This window comes from Populus trichocarpa, chromosome 15 (assembly GCF_000002775.5).
Source record: "Populus trichocarpa isolate Nisqually-1 chromosome 15, P.trichocarpa_v4.1, whole genome shotgun sequence".
Lineage (NCBI taxonomy): Eukaryota > Viridiplantae > Streptophyta > Magnoliopsida > Malpighiales > Salicaceae > Populus > Populus trichocarpa.
Window position 1 is genome coordinate 749,219 of NC_037299.2, and position 26,671 is coordinate 775,889.

Here is a 26,671-nt window from a genome sequence, read left to right on the forward strand (position 1 = left end):
CTGATTCATTGCTCATTTTCATGGAGACTATGGACTAAGTATATGACATGGTGGGGCATCATCTTTTGGTGCCTTTCTAAATCACTAGATAGCTTACTATTTAAATGATATCTCATGGTTTTTATAAATTTTCAAAAGAAAGTATGACAAGTACTCTTTTTTTTTTTGGCATTACTTAGATATTCAAATCAACTTACACGCATCTTGATTATGAACTAAGTTTATAACATGGTGGGGCATCTTCTTTTGATGCATTTCTAAATCACTAGATAGCTTGCTGTTTGAATGGTCTCGCATGGTTTTTAGAATTTTTCAAAAGAAAGCATAACAAGAACTCCTATTTTTTTGGCATCACTTGGAGTATTTTGGCATCATTTAGATATTTGAGTCAACTTATGCGCACCTTGATTATAAACTAAGTTTATGACATGGTGGGGCATCTTCTTTTGATGCGTTTCTAAATCACTAGATAGCTTGCTGTTTGAATGGTCTCGCATGGTTTTTAGAATTTTTCAAAAGGAAGCCTAACAACTCCTATTTTTTTTTTGGCATCACTAGAGTATTTTGGTATTATTTGATATCAGGGCTAACTTGCGTGTATCTTAATTAATCTTACGAGCCTTGAAGTTAACGGTCGTATAAATCTCCAGTTGTCCTGGTATTTGTGAGACTCGAACTGGTGATCTTTAGAGAGCAAATCTAAAATCTGATCAATTAACAACTATTTTTCAATATATAAATTATGATTTAAGAAATATATAAAAAAGTTTATCGAGGTTGACCCAATGAACCAACAATCCAAGTTTTTTTCCGAATCAATCCTGGATTAGTTGATCGGGTAACCATGATTGTGTCATAGATAGAACCTATCTGGTAGTATCACTGTTACATATCTGGGCGATGAATTTTTCATAGCGAAATTTACAAAAGAAGAGGATTATTTCACCAGAAGAAAGGAAACCAGGTCGACAGAATATCAGTGATGGTAATTAATGGGGACAAGATCTTCCAGGAGATTTCGGAGCCTATGGAGGAGGACAATCTGGTGTTAGCCCAAGGATCTCGATTTTTTAAATATGTTGTATTTACTTAAAATTATAAAATTTTACATGCAAAATAAATAAATAAATAAATAACAGATCTTTATGAATAAAAATAATGTTATTTTAACTTCTACTAATTAAAATTTAAAACATAATTATATATAAAAGCTGGTGTAAAAATAAAAATTATTTAATTAGCCATGCTATTTTTTATTTTTATAATGTGGTTTCTAAACGTTCTCTAAATGAAGAAAGAGAAGGGTGTGGAGCATGGTTTTAAAATCCGAGGGTCCTTAAAATTTATCTGATTTAAAATTTAAATCGAGGCGAGTTTAAAAAAATAAAAATTTAATAATTAAATTGAAAATTCAGGTTGACCTAGTTAAAAATTCAATTATAATTTATTAATTAATTTTTTTTAATAAAAACAATATTGTTTTATTTTATAAAAAAAGTTAAAAATCTATTTAAGATGATGTAGTAATCTGATTAAAACTCCATAACCTGAATTTTAAGCTAAATTATATTACTGGACCGGATTTAAAAAATTATGGTGCGAGGAAAACTCGTATATAACTAATATATATATATATATAACATTTATAGTTGCTATCACAACCCTCTCATACGAATCATTCCCTCACAAGCTAGAGTGCCCCCAAGATCACCAATAATTCGAGCAATCCGAACTTCAAGTCCTCTTTGAACTTCTTGGAAAAGAGTTTTAATGCTGTCAGCGAAACGCTTCATGTCAAAGCTGCCGGCAGATTTTTCAAGCTCTTCGGGGACCTTGACGAAATCAGATGCAATCCTGGACTGAACTTCCATCAGTTTCTGTCCTGTTGCAACCATGTATCTCTGAACCTGAAATGTTTCCTCTAGGAACTGCTCTAATGTTTTAGTTTCTCCCTTTTTCCTAGCAGTGCTAGTGCTGGAATCTCTGCGACTCACGTCTACATCATTATCATGCTGTAATTACAAGTGAGAGAAATGAAAATAAAAGCAGATCAGCAATTCAGCAAAATTTCTGATGATAAAAGATGGGCTGGAGGGGCTGGCAACATGGTTTGTGGGGCGGGGGCGGGGGGATGGACACATGGTGGGGCAGGAAGCTATGCCTCTCATTGAAAGGAAGTTTAGCCAAAATATGCAGTAACTCTTGAAATGCACCAAAGTTGTGTAGGGCTTACCATCCGTTTGCAGAGTTCATCGGTCTTCTCTTGGAGCGACTGGTACTTGTTGACTTGTTTATTAAGCAAAGACACCAATGCTTGGAAGGCCTTTATCCCATTTTTTGCCTCATCACTGTTACCTAAATGTTCACCACTGTCTTGCTTTCCTGTCAATCTCTCTAGCATTAGAAGTTGCTGCTTCAGCCTCTTGATCTTATAAGAAACTCCAAGAGCATGGAGGTCCATCCCCCATGTTGAATTATTTGTCTTCATCAATGACTGGCTAGTCAATGCTATCTTTTCTACAGTATCAACCACCACTGGACTCGCACTTGCCTCTTGAGTGCAGCCTTGGTTGGAGACATCCTTCTCTTCCTCAAACTCGTTTTCTGGAGATTGGACAATTTTACTGACATTTCTGGACTGGTTATGAAGGGCTTCCTCATCTTCTTCTTCTTCTTCTTTTTCAGTATTCTTCTCTTGAGATGTTTCCGTCAGATGTACCTTTCCCTCTTGATTATTCTCTGTTGGTTCTTTCTTTACATTCTTGGCTCTGGACAAAATGGAATCATGGACTAATGCTGGATCATCTAGAGATGAGCTTAAGTTGGCCTGTTGGCAAGACTGAGGTTTTATTTGTGCCTTGAGCTGGTCTTTCAAGTCGGTTAATTCTTTTTTCCTCTCCAATAACAAGGCTTCCAGTTTCATGTTCTCATGCCTGATCCGTGAAACATCCCGGTTCAGCCCTTCAATGTGAGACTGCAGACGCTTTGATTCTATTTCCATGCTCAGCATTCGCCAGCGAAAAGCTTCTAATTTCTCATCTTTAAGTCTCATTTGTTCCGCAAAAGCATCTATCTCTAAATGATGCCTCTTCTCAATTGTGGCTGCGTACTTTCCTGCTTCCGAGCGAACCCATCCTTCCAACCGCTTGCCATCAGCTGCAATTGCTTGCAAGAGAAAAACAGGAAAGGATTGAAAACATTGAAAAGAGGAGATCTGGAGAAAAAAAAGATGTCATAACTTGAGCATTAGGACTGTATTTCAGCTATGTATACCCAATGCTAGCAAAATATTAGAGTTCCATGTTAAATCAAGGATGTTTTCTCACCTAGTTCATCACATCCTTCTGGTGAATAGAGGTTAGAAAGTGGCGAAGAAACTTCCGAGTTCTTTTGAAACTCAGGATTCTCATACTCAAGATCATAATCAATTGACTGTGATCCGCCCTTTACAACTTGGGATGCCCCTCTTTTAATTGGAGGATCTTCTGACCTCATCAGATTGGTGTGGAGAGAAAACATACTTCTCAATGAATGCTTCTCATGCTTAGACTCTGAAACAGATTTCCAACTTTCTGTTGTTTCTAGTTCAGCTTTCTTCTTCTTGGACTTTGATAATTTAACTTCCTTCAAGAGCATTTTCTTTTCAGTTGTATCCAGCTTGGATTTCCTCAGAATTGCTGACAAGATCTTATCTTTCTGTTCCAAATCCTTTCTCACCTTCACAACCTCCATGGATAGTTTTTGGGTCAACATCATTGACTCCTCCTTTTGCTCTAAGACTGCATCAAGCTCTTTCCTTTTAGCCTCAAGTTGCCTGAGTGCTCTGCCCATCTCAGCTTCAAGCTGCCGTTGGTTAGATACCAGCTCAAGGAAGGCAGTTTTGTGCTTCAAAATATCAGTAGAATGCTCTTGAGCCTTACGCTTAGCCGTTTCTCTCAATTCTTCTGCAATTTTTTCAGTCTTTGCTAATTTTTCTTCTAACTCCTTCCTTTTATGCTCCTCTTCCTCCACTGCCTTATCCTTGGACTGCACCAAAAGTTTCATCTCGTTCAATTTTTCATTCAATTCAGAAATAGCTTCTTCATTCTTCTTCTCAAGAACCCTCAATTCACTCATAAGACCTCCAATGTGCTGTCGAAGCTCCTTCCTTTCGATCAACCAGCTCTGCTCTTGCGATGCAGGGATACTAACAACTTTCTCATTCGCTTTTGCATCGTCACACCTTATTTTCTTCAGCTCCATGATCTCTTTCTCAGCAGTCTCAAGCTTATGAAGAAGCTCACAGTGTTCACCATCTGCTCCTTCTCTCTGGATTTTCCAAACAAGCAATCTCAAGAGATGAGCACTTCCTCGAAGCATTTTATCGCACAATTCTGACCATCTATCGTCTTCCTTAACAGGCTTTGTCAAGACTTTGAGAGCGAAGAGAGCACAAGAAACACCAAAATACATTGGATAGAAGCTGTCACTCTTCCCTTCTGAGACTATCAAATAAGAACCAGAGACCTCTTTTCCATCCATTTCTGAGAAATCCCCTCCTGTTCCTTTCAAAATGCTAATTGGGGAATTAAAAGTTAAGAAACAAGTTTAATTAGAAGCAATCCCAGATAAGTTCTAATAAAAAACACATATATACTCAGTGGCCTAGCACAAATAATTGAGGCAAAAAGCATCTCAATAATTGAGAAACAGTAATGCACAGTGGCACACTTCTAGAGATACAAAAGGAAACATGAAATTCCATAATTCAAGAACAAATCATGCAGATGAACTTACTTCTGTAAAGGGTTAAAGATTCCTCAGCTCCAAAACCACAGGCCAAAGACTTCTGGGAAAGAAATTTAAGCTCAGACAGCAACGTTATGATCCAATGGAGACCTCAAGGACCACCTACACCCAGCTGCAGAAAAACCTGTACTGCAATTAAGATGTGAATAATAAATGGCCAGAGAATGCCAAAAGCATTTGTATCCTTACACATGTACAACGCTGCAAAATCAGTTAAAAAGGAATATACTGTAACAGAATAGAAGAAAACAATAAAAAGTTTCCCATGTTTTGAGAGAGAAACTGATCATCCAAGAACCCCCCCCCCCACTTCCACTACTTTTCAGTACCCTTTTTCCTTTCTTTCCTTCTTCAAATCATGTGATAAACGTCTTGGGAAACAAAAGCCCTAGACTCCTAGTAGCTTTTCACCATTTCCATATAGTAAGATCCAAGAGTTGAAGAAGACAAAAAGAAGCGTATCTGCATCAAGAAAGTCATTGGAATACAGTATTTATCCCATGTGGCTTGCCTGTTTAGTATACAGTAGTACAGTACAGTACATTACATTACAAAAATACAAAAGAGAGTTAAAAAAAAAGCTATTTCTTCAGTTATCATAAGATTCCTCCAATGTGAAAAGGGATTTTTTCTAAGTTGGTGACAACTCTCACCAACCTTTAACAGATCAGTCAATGATATCCTGTATGGTTTCAACGTGAGAAATATGAACCACAAAGGCTTCAATACCTTGACAGGGAGCACACTGTCATGTCCTTTTTACCATTCCTATCTTGCATCTGCGAATTTGAAGTAGTTTCATAGCTAGAACCAGAAAGTCAAACCTCTTGATCCCTAACTTACCCTAAAGTAAGAAGAAGAATAAGAAGAAAACCCCGCCTACCATTTTTATTAAAAAAACCCACTTGATATAGATATTTAAAGAGACATAAAGAATCATGTAATAAGATTTCTTTTTTCAGTGAGGGGCAATTCCTGCAAATATCACTTTCAGTATTTCACTGTCATCATGATGCTCAATCCACCTAAGAGAAGCCAGGTCTTCATGGGGCCAAAAGGATTGGCCGCCTCCTCAATTTGCTTCCCTTGTTGAGACCTTTATAGCATGAACTTGTTCAACAAAAGCTGTAGAAATCCATTCCAAGATCTGCCATTGGAACCTGGGCTTCATGTTGTTGGATTCATTAATTTGATTGTATATCAAGCAACCTCTCTAGCTATCTCTCTTGCAGATATATAGTCAATGGAAATTACCACTTGCCTGCATTAGAAGGATAACAGCCTCGAAGATGACAACATTTTGGCTAGTTTCTGTTGTCTTATTATCATTGAAATATTGATACTGTGTTTATGATTTATTAGAATATATTAAACTAATCCTAGTGCTTGTATAATATCCCGTCTTCCTCCATCAGGCTGAGCATGATTTTTTCTTTTTTCTTAAATGATGAAGGGTAGACTTCAAAAATGCCTCTACATAGTTTCGATTTTTGCTCTCGAATAATTTTTTTTGTATTAACTTAATTTACTTTTAAAATCTTAAGAAAATTCTTAATTAAATACTAATTAATTTAATCTATTTTTTAAATATATATTTTCATCTGATAGTACTCTAGAAAAACGATATCATTTTATAAGAAATTTAACTTTTTTTAATTAAATTATTCTAACAGAAAATCTTAATTAATTAAGAAATCAAACTAGTTTGAGAATAAAACTAATATTAAAGTGTATGATTATCACCGCATTCAATATTTCAATGACAAGTGTATGATTATTTTTGTTTTTTTAAAATATTTTTCAAAATTTTAATTTTTTTACTTTAAATTAATTTTTTTATATCAAAAATAATTTTTTAAAAAAAAATATTATTTTAAAATATTTTAAAATAAATAATATTTTAAATAACAGCCTTACAACTGTGAATTATACCGGTAAGAGTTATGGGGGCTTCAAGTCAAGGTAAAAATATATTCTCCTTTTTTCTTCCTCTGTGCCTGTGAATTGTGATTGAGACCTTGCAGAGAACAAGCTACAAAGTCAACAAAATCATGCCTTCTTTAGTTGTAGACGTGGAAAAATATAGTCTCTCCTTGATAGAGATTATTTAAAATAAATAAATATATATATAAATTTTTTATTTTTTAAATTTTATTTTTAATATCAACATATCAAAATAATTTAAAAATTTTAAAAATTAAAAATTAATATAAAGCTAAAAAAATTAAAAATTTTTAAAATACTCTCTCACCTTTTACTTTCTCGGATTATAATAATTGTTGATTTATAATTATTTTTTCGTTATTATTTATTGCTTATATGATTTTTTTAATTTTTTTGTTGTTAATTTTTTTTAATTTTTTTTATTGTACTTATATTTTTTTATTTTATGTTATAAAATCATATAATTTTATTAAATTTAGTCCAGGTAATAATCTGAAATCACAATTTTTTCTTTAAACACTTACAAAGCATTAATATTTTTTTTACAGTGCTTTTTTATAGAAAAAAAGATTGCCTTAATTTTATTTTTTTTGGATTAGCCATGATATAGCTTAGACCGTCTATCTAATATGTCATAAATTCATCAAGGAAACGAAAGATTTAGTCTATGATGTAAGAAAACAAACCCAAAAATGCATTTATTATTAAAACAAAATATATATATATATATATATATATATATGCAATGGACGTCGGCAAAACGTTTAGATGTAAGCCCATGAGTTAAAAAAGAGAAATATAATATAATGGTGATTTAATGTTTTTATTTTAAGAGTTTAGTCTCATTAGTAAATCTACTTTTTTATGATTTAAATTCGTAATAAATTAATTTTTTATAACTCTACTAATTCAAGTGTTAATATTTATTTAATATCTGTTAATTTAAAGATATAAAAATTCATTTGAGAATAATATTAATATGCTGCAATATTGTGATATTCTATCTATGTTCTGACTTGATAAATAGCTCGGATTATTAGATTAATAATTTAAATATAGCACTGATATTTTACACCCTAGCTCTTGGACCACAAGTGAATACACCAAAAAATCAAGTTAATGTACTTGCGAGCTTGAGCACAAGACAAGACATAGCTAGACAAGTAATAAGACAACTGTATGCGTGGAAGACAAGATGTGACAAGGGGACCTCATGTCTTTTCTAGCATGAATTTGAGATGCATTTGTTTGATTGAGTGCGTGTTTGGTATTGCGGTAGTTTTTATGGTTGTGGTGTAAAAAAAACAGTTTAATAAAAAGTGTTTTTTGTGAGGTTGATTTAAAAAAAACTGGTGTTTGGTTAAAACTGTGGTTGAAGTTGTGGTTTAAAAAAAACAGTTTCTTGTGTTTGGTTAAAATATTGTGGTTGAAATTGTGGTCGAAAAAAAAGCAATTTTGTGTTTGGTAAAACTGTGGTTAAAAAAAAATATGTTCTTGTTTTTTGTTAATATGCTTTGTATTTTATATTTGATTTGAATTAATTAAAAGGACATAGATAAACGCATATATATAATTCCAAAACATAGGTGTTTTGTAATTATGATTACATAACAAAATGAAAAATTCTCATACATTAATGTACTCCTTTATTGTTCCATTAAACTATTTACAATTCCATCGCGTACAAAATCCATACGTGAAGGCCTCTGTGAGCCTTGAACGGCCGAAGCCTGAACAATATCAGGTAAAAAGTCATCTGGAATTAAATTGGGGTTGTGATCATACTCGGAAAAAACTGCATCATCTTGCGAACTCCTTCTAATATAGTTATGTAGTGCCATTGATGTAACTACAATCTCAACTTGTGTCTTGTATGGATAAGCAGGCATGTTTTGCAAAATTTTCCACCTCTGTTTCCATACCCCAAAAGAACATTCGATCACGTTACGTAGTGACGAGTGTGCACGATTAAACACTTCTTTTCGACCACTTGGTTGTCCACGACGCCTAAATTCTTGGAAGTGATACCTCTCGCCTTTATAGGGACTCAAATACCAATACTCGTTTGGATATCCAGCATCAACCAAATAATATTTGTCTGCAAAAAATAACATGTAATTTTAAACAAAACTGGAAAAAAATTATATTCCTTCAATTACCAAATCTTCAATTTAGTCAAAATCACAACCTTCCGGAGGTTTTGGAAATTTGATATTGCTACTGTCAATAGCCTCAAGAAAAATACGCGTATCATGTGCACTGTCTTCCCATCCTGCCCACACGAACATGAATTGCATGTCAAAACTACAAGCATCCATGACATTTTGTGTTGGTACACCTTTTCGTCCAATAAATGAAATTTGATTTGCAGATGGTATGCAGGCACGAACATGTGTTCCATCAATTGCACCGACACAATTCTACATGCCACAAAAACATTTATAATACTCATAAACATTTATAACATATTTCATACTCCTCTGAACAACTTAATTAAACTAGTTAATTATAAAAAAAATTCATCTTACCTTGAAATGTGGCATAAATCTTGGATTCATAGCAATTTCTCTTGGTGTGCTCGTAAATTGTGGATCTACTGGTTTTATGACTTCCACAGCAAACAAACGTAATGATTTAAGCACTTCTTTAAAACATCTACTAATAGTTTCACCTGAATGCTGGAATCTTTCCTGCACTTGTCTATTTGACGCCCCAACTGCTATTGTAAATAGAAACATTGCCACTTTTTCAATAACGCTCATTCTTCTTGACGGTTTTAAGCCATGGTGCGTTTCTAATTCGGTGCACAAACTCAACAAAGTGGTTGCGTCCATCCTGAACATGTTAACACTTCGTTTCCAATTACCTCTTAAAACCTCCGACAACCAACGCATCCCTGTGTTATAGGAAACCATACATGGTTTTTTATACATATAATTAATATAATACGTGTTTATAGCTCCAGCTGTGCATATAATTAACTTTTTCCTATCAAAATGCCTCCTTATAATAAATGCTTCGTCACCATCATTGTCATCGTCAACGTTGTCGTCATCATCATCGTCATTACTGTCGTCGGAGTCGTTTCCATTACTATCATCTCCGGCACCATCAACTGAAGCACCACTACCTTCACAACTAGGATAATTAATTTGGTCTACAATGCGGTTCATTACATTATCATAATTACCATCGAAATCTTCATTAAATATGTCATTAAATCATGGATCATCCATAACTTCAATTACATGTAAACAAGAAAAAAATTATATGTTGTTAATAAAAAACTTTAAATAATTAAATATCATTCAATAAAAAAACTATCAAAGAGTTGGTGCGACGTAAGTTTTTTCCATACCTGTAAAGCCAACAAAAAAGGAGTATTCTACTTGCTTGTATAAAATGCAGCTGAGAGGTTTGAGAAGCTTGTTATGAAGAAAGCTACTTCAGTGAAAAATATGATGCAAACATTCCTCTTTATATAGAAAAATTTCAATGCTCTTTACGTCTATTTTACAATTTTTTAGCTTTCAACATAAGTACATTCACATGTATGTATATGCTGTAAAAGTAGCATATAATGTTACTTTTACAGCTCATATATGTACACCATCCTGACATGTAGTCTTTCACACCAGAGTTAAAAGGAATAAAAACAGAGTTAAAAGTTAAAAACCAGCAGCAAGACCAAGCTTTGAGAAAAGAAAGAAACACCAACAGCATTAGTCCCATCAGACCTTACGGCAACAAAGAAAAAAACATCAACAGTAACTGCAAAAGGGGTTTCTTTTCAGACATCACAAGCTCACAGTAGCTACCCCAATAGAAAAAAATACTGTCAAGTAAAGAATCACCAGCAGCATGTCAATGTCACAGTAGCTAATCCAATGAAAAAAATTACAGCCAAGGAAAGAATCACCAGCAGCACGTCAATCTCACAGTAGTTAATCCAATGGAACAAATTACAGCTAAGGAAAGAAACACAGCAGCATGTATTATTAATCCCATCAGACTTCACGGCAGCAAAGAAAAAAACAGCAACAGTAAACTGTAAAAGGGGTTTCTTTTCAGACATCACAAGCTCACAGTAGCTACCCAATGGAAAAAATGCAGCCAAGGAAAGAAACACCAGCAACATGTATTATTATTCCCATCAAACCTCACGGCAGCAAAGAAAAAAATACAGGGAACAAAACAGTGAAGGTAAATTAACAACCAATTCCATTAAAGGGTCAACCATTTAACATTAACCATTGAACATTGTAATTCCTAGATAAAATACAACATTACAGCCAGCAATTTCTCATACAAGTCTGTTAACTCCCGAAAAGCAGTTTAATAAATATAACAGTACATAAATTACCGCAAATGGATATGCTCATATGTGGTTACATGAAATGTGGAATAATATAATGTCTCGGACAAACTTCGGCAAATGGAAACTACTCTTTTAAAAACCGGCATCCCATTACTCTGCAACAAAAAATAAACATGTATAAATATCCAAAGCACTTGAACATAGTTAATTGATTAACAGTTAAGAAACGTAAATCATACCATGTCAGCTAAGCACGTTTAGTTCGTGCATACATTCGTTGCAACCATCTCAACTTCTGTTGCTTATCACCCATACTGGCCCACATTTCTCTTTTCCTTCTTAAACTGAGATACTCCGTAGCGAAGTCATGAAACTCATCTTCAATTGAAACTCCAGGAATTGAGTGCAGCTCATCCATCACCTCGCGAATACTACAACCTTCGCGATCCATATTCAAAGAAGTCGAATCACTCTTAGTCGACATACTCTCAAGTAGATGATTGCACCTTGACAGCAGCTGAACACCAATTCCAGCTGTTTTCTTCTTTCTACCTCGCACATCATAATGATCTCATTCTTTTCTTTTGCCACCGCTTGTTGTGTTGCTGCTGTTAGACATATTTATCCCTCCAACCATTCGAGCCATGTCAGTCTGGAAATCTGGAATCACATCTTCCTCCGAATCACCACTGCCCTCTTCCAAACCATCATGAGCAATGTCGGCATTGCTTGTACCAGGATCGACATCACTACCAGCAGGTACACCTGATGAAGAAGCCCATGCATACGCTCCAGTTGCGACAGTGTTGGAATACATTCGGTCAAATTTATTCTTCAAAGACGGCTCAATACCGACATGTCTGAATTTTTTGGCTCCTCTAATTTCCTGCATATAAATTAAATCAAGTAATGAAGGATCAAAGTACTAAAATTTTAGGGTTAGAATTTGACAACAATAAAAGAAATTGTTAGGATGACAAGGAATGTACCTGAATTTTTTGTTTCCACCACTCATCGCTAGCTGCAATTGTGCCTAACTCACTATTCCAGCCAACACCAGTTTCAGAAACCAGCTTATTCCATATCCTCCAATCCTTTTTGCATCCATCCCATTTGTTTTTCAACTGTGTTTTAGTGAATGCATGGCCAGTTTGTTCTTTGAATGATGTTATAAGAAATTTCCACCCCGTTTTATCGAAATGAGTATTAGGTCTCATTCCCATATCAATTGCCTTAATGCATATATCACAAAATATATGCAACATTTCCTTTGTCCAAGCAGCCTTATCAAAAGATTCAAGACCTTCCATGATATCTTTTAACACATTTAACAAAAGTTTGAAATCAATAACTGATATGAATTACAAAAAAACAGCAACAGTAAACCGTGGACTTAAACACTAATAAAACACTCAATGTTCAGCATTTACAAAAGTTGTGTGGTTAGCAACAAACATTAACCATGCATGTATTTGAATGAGAATGTTCATGTTAATTTGTAATGAAAACTAATTGCAACCCATTAATTTCAACTGTTCAGAAAACTAAGTTTCAGCCATGAGATAATTTTTGAATTATCAAGCAACACTTCATTGCCATCATGCTGTTTGGAAGCTAAAAACAGAGGGGAAAAAACAAACAGAACAGAATCTATTTCTACATTCAAAGAAACCCAGCTTTCTTTCGCAGCATGCAAACACAAAAAAAAGAAACTCAAAATTCTGATTTTAACTGCATAAGTAGAAATAAACATAATCCTACACGACATGCTAACAGGGCACTCATTACGATTATAATAAACACACGCACAGTAAAGGCATCAACAGTTGCTCAAACAGAAACAATATCAATGTGCATAGCAAACATATCAGACCATGCAGAACAACACATAAATGAAATTTCAAAGCATGACATTGTTTCCAGTAAGCAAATAATCCAGCAGCAGCACTGTCAGCTGGTAGTAGACATAAAAAACGAAACCAGAACAAAGAACAGCAGACAAGCAGTATATGGAAGCAATTAAACTCTTTTAAATTCAAAACAAATGACGAAGGCACAGTAAACAGAAAACAATCAGCAACAGCTATGGAATTTATCAATTGCAGAACACACAGTAATTGATCATGCAGGTACACAGACATGCAATTTTTCATCTAAAAAATTGAAAATGCAGATGGAGATAAGGCAGAAACTTACCTCAGTCTATCTCTTTAGGTGTCCAAACCAGCACGGTTCTGCAGCTTTGTCCTGCAAACAGATACAATGGAGACCCAGAAGATAAAATAGATTTTGAGCTACAATTACTATAAAATTAACATGGGTAACACAGTACACAGAAGCATCACATAAATGCAGGTTTTCAAGTAGAAAAAAATTAAAAACACATGTAAAGCAGAGGACAAGCAGAAGAAGCAATGAAATTTGCTATAAATTAAAAAAATTTGATGAAGGCACAGTAAATAGAACACAAGCAGCAACATCAATGAAATTTGTAGATCAATTCAACAATTGCAGTGTTAATAGTAATAGAGCATGCAGCATCACAGACATGCAATGTTTCATATACAAAAAACGGAAATGAAAATGGAGATAAGGCAGGAACTGACCTCAGTCTCTGTCTTTGTTCTGCAAACCACCACGGTGCTGCAGCTTTGTTCTACAAAAACAAAAACAATAGAGACCCATTACAGAAATTAGATTTTAAGCAACATGTGAAATAAAATTGACAAAGGGAACGCACAGTACTTACTAGTATCTCACTCGTGGAACTTTCCCAGCACGAATCTCTTGGGGGTTTTCTGTAATTGTAACAGTGGAGGGACAGATCGGTGAAGGTTTGTGTTTTCGATCTTCGTTGGGAAAGAATGACAGAGGGGAAGAAGCTTGCTCCGGCGTTGGTGGTTTTTTAGGGCAAAATAGAAATGGGGCTGTAGCAAGAGAAAAGAGAGGAGAACAGTTTGGGGAAGGAAATTGGGGTTTTAGTTCATCAATTACATAGATTTGCAACCGAAACAAGAAAAAAATTTGTGAGGTTGTGAGGATCGTAATTGACAATGGTTACTGGGCAAAGTTTCGGTGGTGAGAGAGAGGTGAAACGCATGGAGGACTAGTTTAGGGAAATGTTGAAACTGGGCGTTATTGATCTATAACAACCTTCCACCATCAATTTGTTGGGTTTTTTTTTGTGACCGTTGGGAAATTGAGAACGAGGGACAGAGGACAGTTGGGAAAGTAAGGGGTTGTTCTTGAAAGTAATTGTAAAATTATCGGTGATAAGAGAGAGGAGAAACGCATGAAAAGCAATGTGTAATTGCTTTTCACTTTTTACAATTGAACCGTAGTTTTCACTGGGACCCACATACAAATAACCTGTGGTTCGTGGTTAACCAAACATATATGACACTGCTTTTTTTTCAACCGCAGCCGCACCAGCATATCCAAACACCATCTGAATTGTGGTTTTTTTTTTTATATATAGTTTTAAATTAATATTTTAATGTTTTTATTATTATTTTGATACGTTAATATTAAAAAAAAATTATTTTAATTTATTTTCAAGTGAAAACTTTTATATTTTCAAATAGTGATTTTTAATTAAAAATATATTAAAATGATTTTTTTTTAACATTAATATATTAAAAACACTTAAAAATATTAATTTAATATTTTTTAAAACAAAAAAAAATAAAAAATATATAATAATGAAAAAACAAATCGAGGGCACACCACACACACTAGATTTTTTCTTGACCTAATAAAAAATTACTTTAAGTCTAGGCCTTTCTAGACCTAATAAGCACTAGATTGTCAACTAGGGAAAGATTTTTTCTTGCCTTCACTTAGACCACCCTTTTTATGCATGGCTCTTTGGCCTCATATAATATAACTTTATAATTAATACTCCTTAAATTAATAATTTTGATTAAATAATATTTTATTTCAATTATAATTTAAATCTAAAGTTTAAATAATATTTTGAATAATAAATAAATTTTCATGGTCCCGAAAACATTAATTTATAAAAATTTAACTGCATTTAATAAATATTACCATCTATCTCACAATCTGGTTTGTATCAAAATATTTACATATAATATTGTGGATCCCTGGCCACACTATGAAGATATAGGCTTTTATATAAGTGTAAAACATGCAATTTGTTATGTAAATACATCAATTAATATAAGATTGGCTAGTCTAAACCTTAGTCAAGGAAGGATTTAGTTTCTTAAAAACAAATCCAAAAATATTTTTTATATAATAAATTAATTTTTGGATTAATTTTTGCATATATCAAAACCAAATTGCATGTATGAATATCTAAACTCCCAAACTGGCAAAAAAAAAATTATGATAAAAGTACAATATTTCTTGGATCTTAGAAACAATGGTGACCGTGAAAATTATAGAAAAAATTATAATTTAAATACAAAAAAATGTTTCATGAAAAAAAATCTGGGAAAAAGCATGGATAAGTTTATTTTTTAAAAAATAAAGGATCAATGATTCTATAATATATTTATCAGATCAATAAACTCAATTTTCTTATTTTTTCAAATGGTTTTATACTTTTTTATGTTTTCTTATAAGTCTTTTACAATACATTTAAAAACTTATTATTTTTATTTTCTCTAAAATATTACACAGCAATTTTTACTAAGTAAACTTTTTAATTTATATTCTTGGCCTAAAAAAAATTAAATTTATTTCCAAATATTTTCATGGGTGAATTAAGTATTGATGGCCTGTCTAATATCTGATAATGTTTTTTTACGGGGTGATAGAAATATTAGTAAACGAAATTTAACTAAAAATTCTAGCTGATTAAAACTTTAATAAAAATATGACGTGGCAGTTTCTGGGTGGAGATTCCAATGACAAACAATTTAAGGCACGAACACAGAATCAAAACCTCTCTCTCTATATATATTTCTTGCAGCTGTCTAGTCTCTTCTCTGGCTTCTCATCCTTATTTTTGAAATTAATCATTTACAACAACAAATTTCTATTTCTACCCTTCAAAGTCCTGGCTTAAGAATCCTCAAATTCAAACCCCAAATCAAATTCTAGTGTTTTTCGTTTTCTAGTGGGTGAATTGATAATGGAAGACTTGCCCCTTCCTTCTCTCTTCGATCAAGCTTCAAAAATCCATCTAAAAGCAACAGAATCTGGTTCTAATGATAAGGTATAACATTTTCTCATTAGATTTTTTTTATCAAAGTTTGTAACCTTTTTTATTTGATTTTAGGGTTTTTATTGATTGATTTGATTTTGACAGGAATTGGTGAAGAAGGGAATTGAAGCACTGGAGAATTGTGAGGAAATGATTAGTAAATTGGGTTTATTTTCTTCTAATGAGACTAAAGAGGATATTAGCACTACCAATCTCAAGTATATTCTGGTAATGTTTAAATTTGTTCATTTTCTCTCTTTATTTTAGTTTTTTTTTTAAAAAAAAAAAAGGGTATGAAACTTCAGAGGTTTCTAATTGATGGGTTGGTTAAAAAAACGAGAAAGTTTTCTTTTTCGTGTTTTTTGAATTATTAATTTTGGATGAACTAAATGTAGGAAATAATCCCTAATGATGAGTTTTTTAGTATCAAAATGGAACTGTTAATATATCATGAAGTTACTTTCGTAGGTTGAAATATAAGGGACTCGTGGTTAGGTTTTAACACTTGAGGGAGTGAAGGAAGCAGTGTTGTTCTAAGTTGATGCAGTGGTTTTAGCTTTGTGTTGTATGATGATTGTTATGGTATGGTGCTATGTGGAATTAAATTGGGGACACAAAAAATTTGGAACGGTTGTTGGAAATGTTATTTAGCTTAGACAGGAGAAGTCTAAAAATGGTTGTTACTTTTAATGTTGATAGTTTTGTTTTATGTAGGGTGGGTGGGGTGAATTAGGAAGGTCTTGAAATGAGCCTCAAAGCTCGAATCTTTTATAACCTAATGGCTTTTTGCTGGTTAAATTCCTTTTTCATTCCCATTCAATTAAATGTCAAATGTAGACTTTGAAGCTTGGGGTTTTTTTATTTTTTCATTTAATTGACAGTGATGGAAATGATTTTCTGGGATCAAATTGGAAATCTACATGTAAATGGCTGTTGTAACTGTTGAATTTATGAACTTTGTAAACTTGCTAGTTTTACATCAGAATGAATTCAGTAAGAAAATTGATTTCTAACTTGATAGCTTATCACAATTGCAGGTTCCATTTTATCTGGCAGAGCTGACTGAAAACATTGCTCAGGATGATAGGATACAAATTTTAAAGGCTTCCCAGGCAAAGTTAAAGGTGACTTCTGTTCATTACCTGAAGTACATAGTCTTAAGTTTGTTTGCCAACATAGCAGCTGCCAGCAGAGCTTCTGGGCATATATTTTTTCCTTAGTACTTAATGTTTTCTGCATGTTTTGAGGTTTTGTTATATATCAGTTGATATTTATGAAGGCAACTTGTTCTAGGAATTCCTCTCATTTTGTGAGGCAATGGAACTTGTACCAGAGGAGGAGTTGCAAACATTTTCTCAAGGGACTCCAAATACTTTTGCAGATCGAAGGGCTCTAAAGGTAGCTTCAAGTCTTTGTCAATACTTTCTTACAATCAAAATTACTCTGATGCATCATAGTTTTGTTGAGCTTCCTTTGCAACATGGGGCTTTTTTAGCTCTTGCACTCACAACCCCTTCATGTGCCTCTATTCAGATTGCCAGATACAGACGCCAAATAGCTGCAGAAGCAAAGCTGGAGAAAATGAAGGAGCAGAAAGAGCGGCGTTTTCATTCAACTAAAGCTGCAGCAGTATCAACTCTGGTTGAGGCCGGGGAGGAAGACCTGCTGGATGATGATGGAGAAGAAGAGCGGGAGGTTAGTTGTTATCTATGCTCTGACAGGATAAGCTGTGAAAGTGACCTGAAGTACTTTAGCACAGTAGTTTAAATTTTTGTAGTCTATTTTTAACCTCCACCACTTCAGATTTGGAGTGGCTGAATGCATAAGGGTTTGATTCGATATAGTTGATGAGAGGAGTGTGACTATGGAGTCTTAAAACATATTGTTTTAGCACATTAATCACTTGTAATTGTGCTTTTGAGCAGTTCATTAGTAGTTGTTGAGACAATTTCCTATCAGTCCCCTGGGAAACTTGGGCACCAGCCTATTTGTTAGAAGTTCCAAGCCTTAGTAACATTTCTTTGGGATATTAACAGTATAATTAACTCATTGTTTGTATGCTTAAGGGTTGATTCCATGCAGTTGGTGGGAGGAGTGTGCCTGGATAAGTAGCATTGAAAATTAATTTTCCATCATTACCTCATCTGTAGTTGCTTTTTCTAAACTGTTCAATATTGAACCAATTTCCTATCACTCACTAGGGTAATTTTTACACTGACATGTCAATTAGAAGTTCGAGTCTTTCTAAGTTTTCTTTAGGAAAATTAACAGTATAATCAACTCATTATTTTTATGCTTCTCTGGACTATTGGTTTGACAGCCTTGTAACTAGAAAAAATGACTTCATCATGTCTCACTATTGTGAGCCATTGCTTTTGATGTTATACTTAGTCGTAGCTTGTTTGAGTCTGTGAGCCCTATGCTAGTGTTTTTGTTTGATTTTAAAAATGTAGTTTTGCTTATGCAGTGTATTCTCTGACAGTCCAGTAAACCCATTTTTGCAACAGTGAATTTAACTACTTCATTTATAATTATCCTCAGCTCTAAAGAAATACAATAATGCTGATGGTACCAATATTTTAATCATTTTCATTACTAACCAATGATGTTTTATTAGTTATCGCATTTCAAAATTATAGAAATGTTGTTAAATGTAACTAGTCAGATTACTGACCAATGACTTGGAAAAGCTTTCCTGAAATATAATCGCCACACAAGTGTGATAGTGAAAGTGTTATTATTCCTAGCATTGTTCAGAGAATAAGATGTAGAGACTGGTTTTGTATTTCCATTATTGTACACTTTTGTTTCGTGCTAATGCAACTTTCACATTGATAGGTTGCACAAATAAGTTTTTCCCCATGATGAAGAAAGTAGTTTGGCTTCTAGGTGTTCATTTTGTTCCTTTTTTTTTTCAAACTTGAATAGTAGATGCTTGAAAACTTGACAGAGTTTATGGAGTGAATTGGTTGTAGTATGTTTATTAACAGTTCTACATATATTCACAAAACAGAAGCAGCTGTACATGTAATTTGTAGTTTTTTTCTTTCGCAAAGTTGAAGTGTTGCTGAAATCACACTGTTCTTTTTTTGCAGGCTTGGATTATTACCATCTCTTTGGCTATCTGTAAGGTTGGTCCTATATTTCTTTATAGTCTCTGCCATGTTCTACTTGTCTTTCATATATCCATCCCTCACACTGCTGTATTACCATTCTTCAGGCAATCGATCTGCTGGAAATGTTAAAGAAAGAGGAAGAAATGCTTTCAGCTGTAAAGGAAAGACAGCTAAAGGTATTAGCACATTTAAATCTGAAGTGTCAGAGTTTTTTGTAGTTGTGTTTTTTGGAGATCTATACGCTGTATCACTGTCCTGTGAGTTTTCATTTTTTGTAAATAGCTGTGATGGAACATATCTACCAGAAATTATTTTTTTTAGCGCAGAGATCATCCCTCAGAGGATATTTTTATTTTTTCAGTAGGCACTGGATGAAGACACTCAGATTTACAGCTCTAGTGATTATTGTAGAGATTATTCCATGGAAAAGTAGCATGGTGCTAAAGATTTGCACCATTTCATCATTAGGTTGCATTCGTTCCATTCTTTTGCATCATCAGGTGGCCCTGATTCTTTACTTCTCCATCATCAAATATTAAGGTTTTTCTGACATGAAAGTTAGTATTCCTAATAGCGTTATTGTGTATTTTATTGTAATCATGGTTAGCAGCACTGTATAATTCAGTCTTTATGCCTACATCCAGCTGCCCGTGATGATGAGTTTATTGCATAAACATGGATGCAGTAATTATCTTGACTTATATTTCAGGGAGGGGACAAAGCTTTTTCCCAGATGATTCTTGATGAACGTGCCAAGAAAGCTGAAGATTGGCATCGTGATGCTGCAGTAAAAGCAAGGTATACTCAACCGGCGCCGCCTATCACATGTGCTACTTTTGCTCAAGATGTTTTAGAAGGGAGAGCAAAGGTTTCAGAAGCACATGATCACAAGCACCTGCCAGTGACATTCGGACCAGCAAGTATTGTGGGTGGAAGCCTATCAAACGAAAGGGAAAGGATGACAGCACAGGTCTTCCAACCTGGCCATAGGTATGTTTCCATGCCCTGATTATTAACACTTAAATTGGATGCCTGTCATCAAAAGATAGTATTTTTCTTTTGGTTTTGTCGCTTAGGAATGGAGGAGGGAAGACTTCCAACATTGATCCCTTCCTTTCTAATTACTTAAAGTATCAAGTGGGAATAGTTGGGCCCTTTCGCTTTCATAAGCCTCTTATTCTGATATAATAATTTGAATATTATCTGGAAGGTTGCCAACCATGAGTATAGAAGAAGCTGGGTTGAAGGAGATGGAGATTATGAATAAATGGCAAGAGAGAAACGTTAAATTCATGGAAGAAGCAAACTCTGCATGGTACAAGGACAATCAGAAATTAAAACCAAGCGAAGAAGAAGAGGATGAAGATGATGACGATGCTGCTGTAGAGAAGGCAAGAGCATTTGATGACTGGAAAGATGATCATCCTCGCGGTGCTGGCAATAAGAAGCTCACCCCTTGTGGTTAAATTTGGCAAGTGGTTTCTGTATCGGTGATGTATTCTTTTGAACACAGCTAAAACTCATCCTTTGCACCTCAAATATTTCCCTTACAAATTTTGGATCAGTGTTTTTGTTTTGGTGTTCAGTTGAAAAGTTTACACTGTATTATATTCATCTCGATACAAATGATAACAACTTGTGTTCACGTAGTTTCTGCCAATCGTGTTGTTCAAAGTGGCTTTTCTTTTGAGTTTATTTCTTGTCTTGGATAATGGGATGGAGGTAGTCCTTGCCAATTCCTAACTCTAAATCCCCATCTCTGTGACTTGCATGATTTCGTATGCAGAAACCAATTTGTCGCAATAGAGCTGTAAGATATAGTGAAGGTAATACCTATGATTTTTCTGTCACAGTTCATTTGATTCTCTCCTCTTACAATTTGATAGCTCTCAGAGAGGGGCATTGAATATAGCATATTTTTCAATGGAGAACTGTGGTTAGTAATTAATGTTATGGCTTGGTGGTTAGATCACCGGATCTTTGAATTCTTGTTGCCTCTAGGCCTCAAGAAGGCATGGAGAGAGCAGCAAATTTTTCAGATGATTTTCAAGTATCTTGGGTGTATTATGACTTGTAGGGTCCCAAAGACATGGACATTTCAAAACGATCTTATATAATGAAGGATATGGACAAGCAGATACTGCAATAAGATGATGTTGCTTCTCAAATGCATCTTCAGTTTTTTAAAGTGATTTGATGTCACATTGTATTAAAGTAACATTTTCTTTTGTCCTAGTTTAATCTAATTTGAATTCCAGTAACGTGTTAATAGAATTATTTGAATTTCCTTAACGTCTCTTCGGTTTTATCTTGGCATCAGAGCTGCAAGATAAATTTAATTAGTAAACAACCCATTTTCACCGAAGAAACATCTCAGCACTGGAAAATGATAAAACATGAACGTCCCCCAACTATTGCATTTCCAAATTAGAAGCTGGAATGCTTATATTAGAAAATACAACTCGGCAAAGTCATAAACAACCACTACTTTGATGGACTTGCTGAGGAGAGCTTTTATTAGCTGTTGTATGGATGCTAATTAGGGAAGGAAACCAGCAAAGCAGACAGAAGAATTCAACTCCTTGATATGTATTAGGGTTAACTGACCAAAAACTTGAATGGTTTTATGCCATAGATCTTGACAGAACAGACTCTCAAAATACAGAAAGAAACTTGAAATAGTTTTACGCGATCTATCTTATTGACTAGGACATGGGAATGGGAATGGGGGACCAGGAATTTTAACCAAGAACTGGTATAGAGCCATCCCTGTCATTCAATGCGTGGGGTTAGAAAAAGGATGCAATCAACTCAGTTTCTTAGCTACATCTGCAAGAGTTTTGGGCATCTCAGCCATACAGGAAGACATCATGAACAACAGAACAAGCAATATCTAATGAAGTCAATGATAACAGTAGCTAAATGACCTTGCCATGCATGCTCCCGACAGTTCTATGAAATGCAAAAACTCTATGACAATAGTAGAACTGCAAATTGCCTTGGATCTTAATAGAATAGTATAAAAAGCTGGTTCTCTGCAAGCAGTTATTTGTCAGTGTATTTTCGAGTTCGTCAGCTAAAATAATGAGAATAAATCCCCTTGTCAAACCAGGAGGCTAGTCTGAAATAATAAAGCCTAGCAATGACCAAGGTTTTGTTGATAGTGGCTAAATTAATTGATGAGAACCAGTACCAGAACGCCGGAAGTAGAAATCACGCGGTTATTATCAAGAAATAATGATAAGAACAGCTTTAATTCCTTGTCTGTGAATATGCCAAAATCCTTTTAAGTTAACAAGGACATTGCAAGACCTTAAAATGTCTGATGTCAACTTCAATAAGATGTTCATCTCCCATTGCCTTAAAATTGAATGGGAAGCTGCCAAAGTAGCAGCTCGTATTTGACATCTGATTCTCAAAAGAACCAACCTTTATATCGTGAAACATATTTTTTCAACTTCAAACATCGATTTCCTTGCATCATGCAGTAAATAAAAACCATGATAGATGGATGACATCGAGAAAATAGATGGATGGCGAAGAGAATTAGGACGAGAGTTTTGCAAGGCTAGTTTATGGACTTCTTTAATCTATGCGTTCGAGAATTGACAGTAATAGATGGACTACCTGCATTTTGACAGAAGAAAAACATGCATACCTCCATGGAGGAGATTGTGGAAAACTGCAACTCCCCTTCTAACCTACTCCCAGAGCAAAAAAAAAAAAACTCAGGGAGGTAAAACTCTGGCCTCTTCGTTCAATCCAACATGTATAGCAAAACGAGACACGCAAACTTAGAACTAGCTTGTTCTGTCATTTTGCCGTAAGCAGCCGATAAACATCCATAAACAACATTTAAATGGTAATCTAAAAGATATAAGACAATAAGAGAAAACTGGGCAATGTAAAAAGAACAATGAAAGACGAGAAGAGGAAAATATATTGCAGCCAGATCCAAGAAGTTCCAGTGAAACACAGACATTCTGAAAAAAATAACTTCTGCTCGGGCAACCAAAGAGAGCAACAGAACATCAGCAGAATCATTGACAACTAAAAACGAAGGGAAGAAGACAACATCGGAAAAAAGCCTGCACAATTTATATATGTGGCTTGTACATGCACACCCCGCCGTTACAAGATGTGCATATAAAACATTGGAGCTCTGTCATTTCTCCAGAAATTGATGGTACAAAGAGTTGAAGAATTTACCAATAGATGCCACTACGGAACTTGCGAGCCGGTCAATAATAATTATTCTTAGAATCCAATTATATCTTCTTCCCTGTCTTTGATGTAGAAACCTTAACCAGCTCCAATGTTAATAACCAATATACAAGCAGAACACCCCCAATATACTAGCATATCAATAGTATCCCCCTTTGGATTTGAATACCTCAAATTCAACCATCAATGCACTTAAGTCCTCTGCAAACCCACAACCAAACCCCAAACAAAACTGCACAAACAATCAGATCCAATATCAAAACCACCCAAACATGCTTCTTCCAAATCTGTTTAGCCTTTTGCTTGCCATCCCCCATATAAAACCCACCACTCTTTTGCATCATCGTAACCGAAAAGTCCCTACTTCCATTCTCACCAACACCACTCGCCTTGTTATTATCCAAATCACCACCATGATGATCTCCATTAGCCTCTCCTGGTGATCTCTTCTTTTTCTTCATCAAGACTTTACTTGGCTTCGGAAGCAAAGGTCTAATCACAGCTCCCTTCGCTTTCGTCGAATCCAAGCTTGGATTCCTACTATCCTTTGTTGATTCCTCCATTAAAGCATTCACCAAGTCAGCATCCAACGCCAATATCTGTCTAAACACAAACCGCAATTCACCTTGGAAACAAAAGGAACCCATCTTTTCACCATCTTTCATCATCTTAGCCCCCAAAAACTCCTCAAAAGCATCCTTTACACGGTTCAAAAACCATAAAGACTCAGACTTTTGGAGATTCTCATCAAAAATAGCAAAATAGGCAAAAGGGTCATCAATTAAGAAAGTGTAAGTCTTGTTGCGGGTTGTATGGGAAAACATGGAATGGTTAGGTGGGGTTTCCTCTATGCATCTTTGACCAATGATTTCAATTCCTGATTCTTTTGATGATGAGAACTCAGCAAGAACTGTAGGTCCTTTAGCAATGCAAGCATAGAAAACATGATTTGGATTGGAAATCATTGAAGGGTTTTTGGTTTGTTGATCTTTAGAAAAAAGAAAAGGAAGGATCTTTTTAAGAGGAAGGAATTGAATTGAAGAAAAAAGAGGAATTTTGCATTGCAAAGTTGAAAACTTCGTATTTTTTTCTCTCTAAAGGAATTCTCTCCTTTAGGAATCTCTAAAAAATTATCTCTCTCTCATTTTTTGGAGATTTGGAATTTTGTTAGCCTGTTTGCTTTGATTGTTTTTCCCTTCTCTCTCTAGGGTTTGGAAATGGAGAAGAAAAGAAAAGAATTGAAATCATTGATATGTACAAGAAATAGAATGGCTGCTGTCTTCGTTAAACTTTCCCTGTCTGAATCTTTTAATTACATAAATACCCTTTCAACTCTTTATTTGGATGTAGCAATTTTGTGACTTGTTCCTTTCATTTGCATCCTGTTTGACTTGATGAAAGGGGAAAAGATAAAAAAAAAAAGAAAACCTTATTCTTCAATAAAGTCCTTCACAAGCCCATAGAAATGAAACCCATTGGTTGAAATCCCGGGTCATGAATTAATTAAATTAATTCTAGTTAATTTAAATTAATTAAAATAAAATTATTTTAATTTTTTAAAAATAAAAATAATATCATTATAAAAAGAAATTAATCTAGATTTTGTTAGAGTTTCACATCAACGAGATCACATAAGATCAATTCCTCTTTATTTTTTTAAATTTTACTCGGGTCAAGTCTTGGATCAATTTTATTATACCGAATTTAATAATCATAGTTATTTTAATTTTTTAAAAATCAAAATAATATCATTATAAAAATAAATTGATCTAGATTTTAATAGAGTTTCAGATTGAAGGGATCACACAAAATCAATTCCATTTTATTTTTTTTAAAATTTACTCAAATCAAGTCTCGGGTCATTCTTATTGAATCGAATTTAATAACCATGCACATGCATCTTTCTTTTAAGCTATAACCAAAAAAAAAGAGGACCTTGACATTGATTTTACAAAATATGTTTGGCTTTTTGTTATTCATGCAACTTTTTCTTTTTTTTCTTTCAAGAAAAGGAATTAAAAAAAACATTTAATTCTTACATATTCATGTAAGGTGAGACTTGAAATATGATGTCATAATTTTTCACCTCTTGATAAATTAGTAATTCTTAGGTTTTGATCATAGAAATTATGGTTTGTTAATGGTTAAGTGTGTGTTTGGCACTGCGGCAGTTTTGGCTTTTTAAAATATTTTTTACATGAAAAAAATATTAAATTAATTATTTTTTATGTTTTTTGATGATTTTAATATAATAGTGTCAAACATTAAAAAAAACATATTTTTAAATTTCTTTTAATTAAAATATACTCTTAAAAAATATTTTACACCATACATGAACAAGCACAAGATGGTGTCATAGTAATCACCAAATGAGTAGTAGGAGCAAACTAGAGAGAGGCTGATGTCTTTTGATGGGAATTTGAATTTCCTTTTGGATTTTTTCATAGAAGTCTCCAATATTCTTGGAAAAAAATTGAAAAAAAAAATGAAAGAGGAAGATTGTACTTTTATACACACAAAAAAAGTGCCTTGAGAGAAATTTCACTCAATTTCTAAAAGAAAATATGTGTTTTCATAGAATTTTCAGAAGACCACTTTATTCTTTGTTTTTGCAAACAAGCAAAAGGGTAAGAAAAAATAAAGAGAGAGAGAGAGCAGACACTCTTGTTCTGATGAGATGCAACAGAGCATGCAATGTGCTTTTATGGTAATATTCCTTTCGTGGTTCGTTTGGGCAAATCTTTGGCGCAACATACAAAGCTAAAAATTAAGAACATATAAATATCTAATACTTCGTCCAATAATAAAAATTTAAGATCAAAGAATTTGTTTTATTTCGTAGTTTCAAGTTTGAACCCTGTGATTGCTAATATGATGATCACTAGAAGCTTACATGATCATTAACTTCAGGACTCGTGGGATTAGTCGAGGTGCACGCAAGCTAGTCCGAATACCTATGTTAATCAAAAAAATAAAAGACTAAGAAAACACAACTAAAAAAAACACACACACACACACACAAAGCTAAAAATTTATTAAGATAAATCATCACATCTCTTGTAACAATTCAAGAGATGACTGATTTATTATGTAATAATATGTTTGGTT

General features: G+C 34.0%; 5 protein-coding genes across 10 annotated transcripts in view; 2 read left to right on the plus strand and 3 right to left on the minus strand.

The window, feature by feature from the left end:
• The window catches only part of LOC7464538 (uncharacterized), a 92,306-nt gene that overhangs the window by 21,670 nt on the left and 43,965 nt on the right, over nucleotides 1–26,671 (plus strand). The gene's annotated exons all lie outside the window — the stretch shown is intronic.
• LOC7464540 (uncharacterized) lies at nucleotides 1,583–6,014 on the minus strand. 6 transcript variants are annotated; one of them, XM_024586884.2, is made up of 5 exons: nucleotides 5,518–6,014; nucleotides 4,777–4,912; nucleotides 3,327–4,555; nucleotides 2,234–3,165; nucleotides 1,583–2,012 (listed from the first exon to the last, which is right to left on the minus strand). In XM_024586884.2, the coding sequence occupies exons 3-5, from the start codon at nucleotides 4,519–4,521 to the stop codon at nucleotides 1,656–1,658; spliced, it is 2,484 nt and encodes an 827-aa protein (XP_024442652.2). In that variant the 5' UTR covers nucleotides 4,522–4,555; nucleotides 4,777–4,912; nucleotides 5,518–6,014; the 3' UTR covers nucleotides 1,583–1,655. The 6 variants fall into 6 exon arrangements, with proteins under 6 accessions (XP_024442652.2, XP_024442647.2, XP_024442646.2 ...); XM_024586879.2 differs by having other exon boundaries at nucleotides 4,777–5,250; XM_024586878.2 differs by having other exon boundaries at nucleotides 4,777–5,250; nucleotides 5,446–6,014.
• On the minus strand, nucleotides 11,111–12,424 carry LOC18105491 (L10-interacting MYB domain-containing protein). Its single transcript, XM_024586890.2, has 3 exons — nucleotides 12,040–12,424; nucleotides 11,290–11,936; nucleotides 11,111–11,205 (listed from the first exon to the last, which is right to left on the minus strand). Exons 1-2 carry the CDS (start codon nucleotides 12,358–12,360, stop codon nucleotides 11,622–11,624), a joined length of 636 nt encoding a protein of 211 aa, XP_024442658.2. The 5' UTR covers nucleotides 12,361–12,424; the 3' UTR covers nucleotides 11,111–11,205; nucleotides 11,290–11,621.
• On the plus strand, nucleotides 15,981–20,999 carry LOC7464542 (PP2A regulatory subunit TAP46). The gene is made up of 9 exons (XM_002321364.4): nucleotides 15,981–16,235; nucleotides 16,329–16,451; nucleotides 17,261–17,347; nucleotides 17,517–17,621; nucleotides 17,757–17,918; nucleotides 19,319–19,354; nucleotides 19,444–19,515; nucleotides 20,049–20,329; nucleotides 20,550–20,999. The coding sequence occupies exons 1-9, from the start codon at nucleotides 16,152–16,154 to the stop codon at nucleotides 20,803–20,805; spliced, it is 1,206 nt and encodes a 401-aa protein (XP_002321400.2). The 5' UTR covers nucleotides 15,981–16,151; the 3' UTR covers nucleotides 20,806–20,999.
• Nucleotides 23,262–24,834, minus strand: LOC7475182 (phytolongin Phyl2.2). Its single transcript, XM_002321959.4, has one exon. The coding sequence runs from the start codon at nucleotides 24,526–24,528 to the stop codon at nucleotides 23,740–23,742; it is 789 nt and encodes a 262-aa protein (XP_002321995.1). The 5' UTR covers nucleotides 24,529–24,834; the 3' UTR covers nucleotides 23,262–23,739.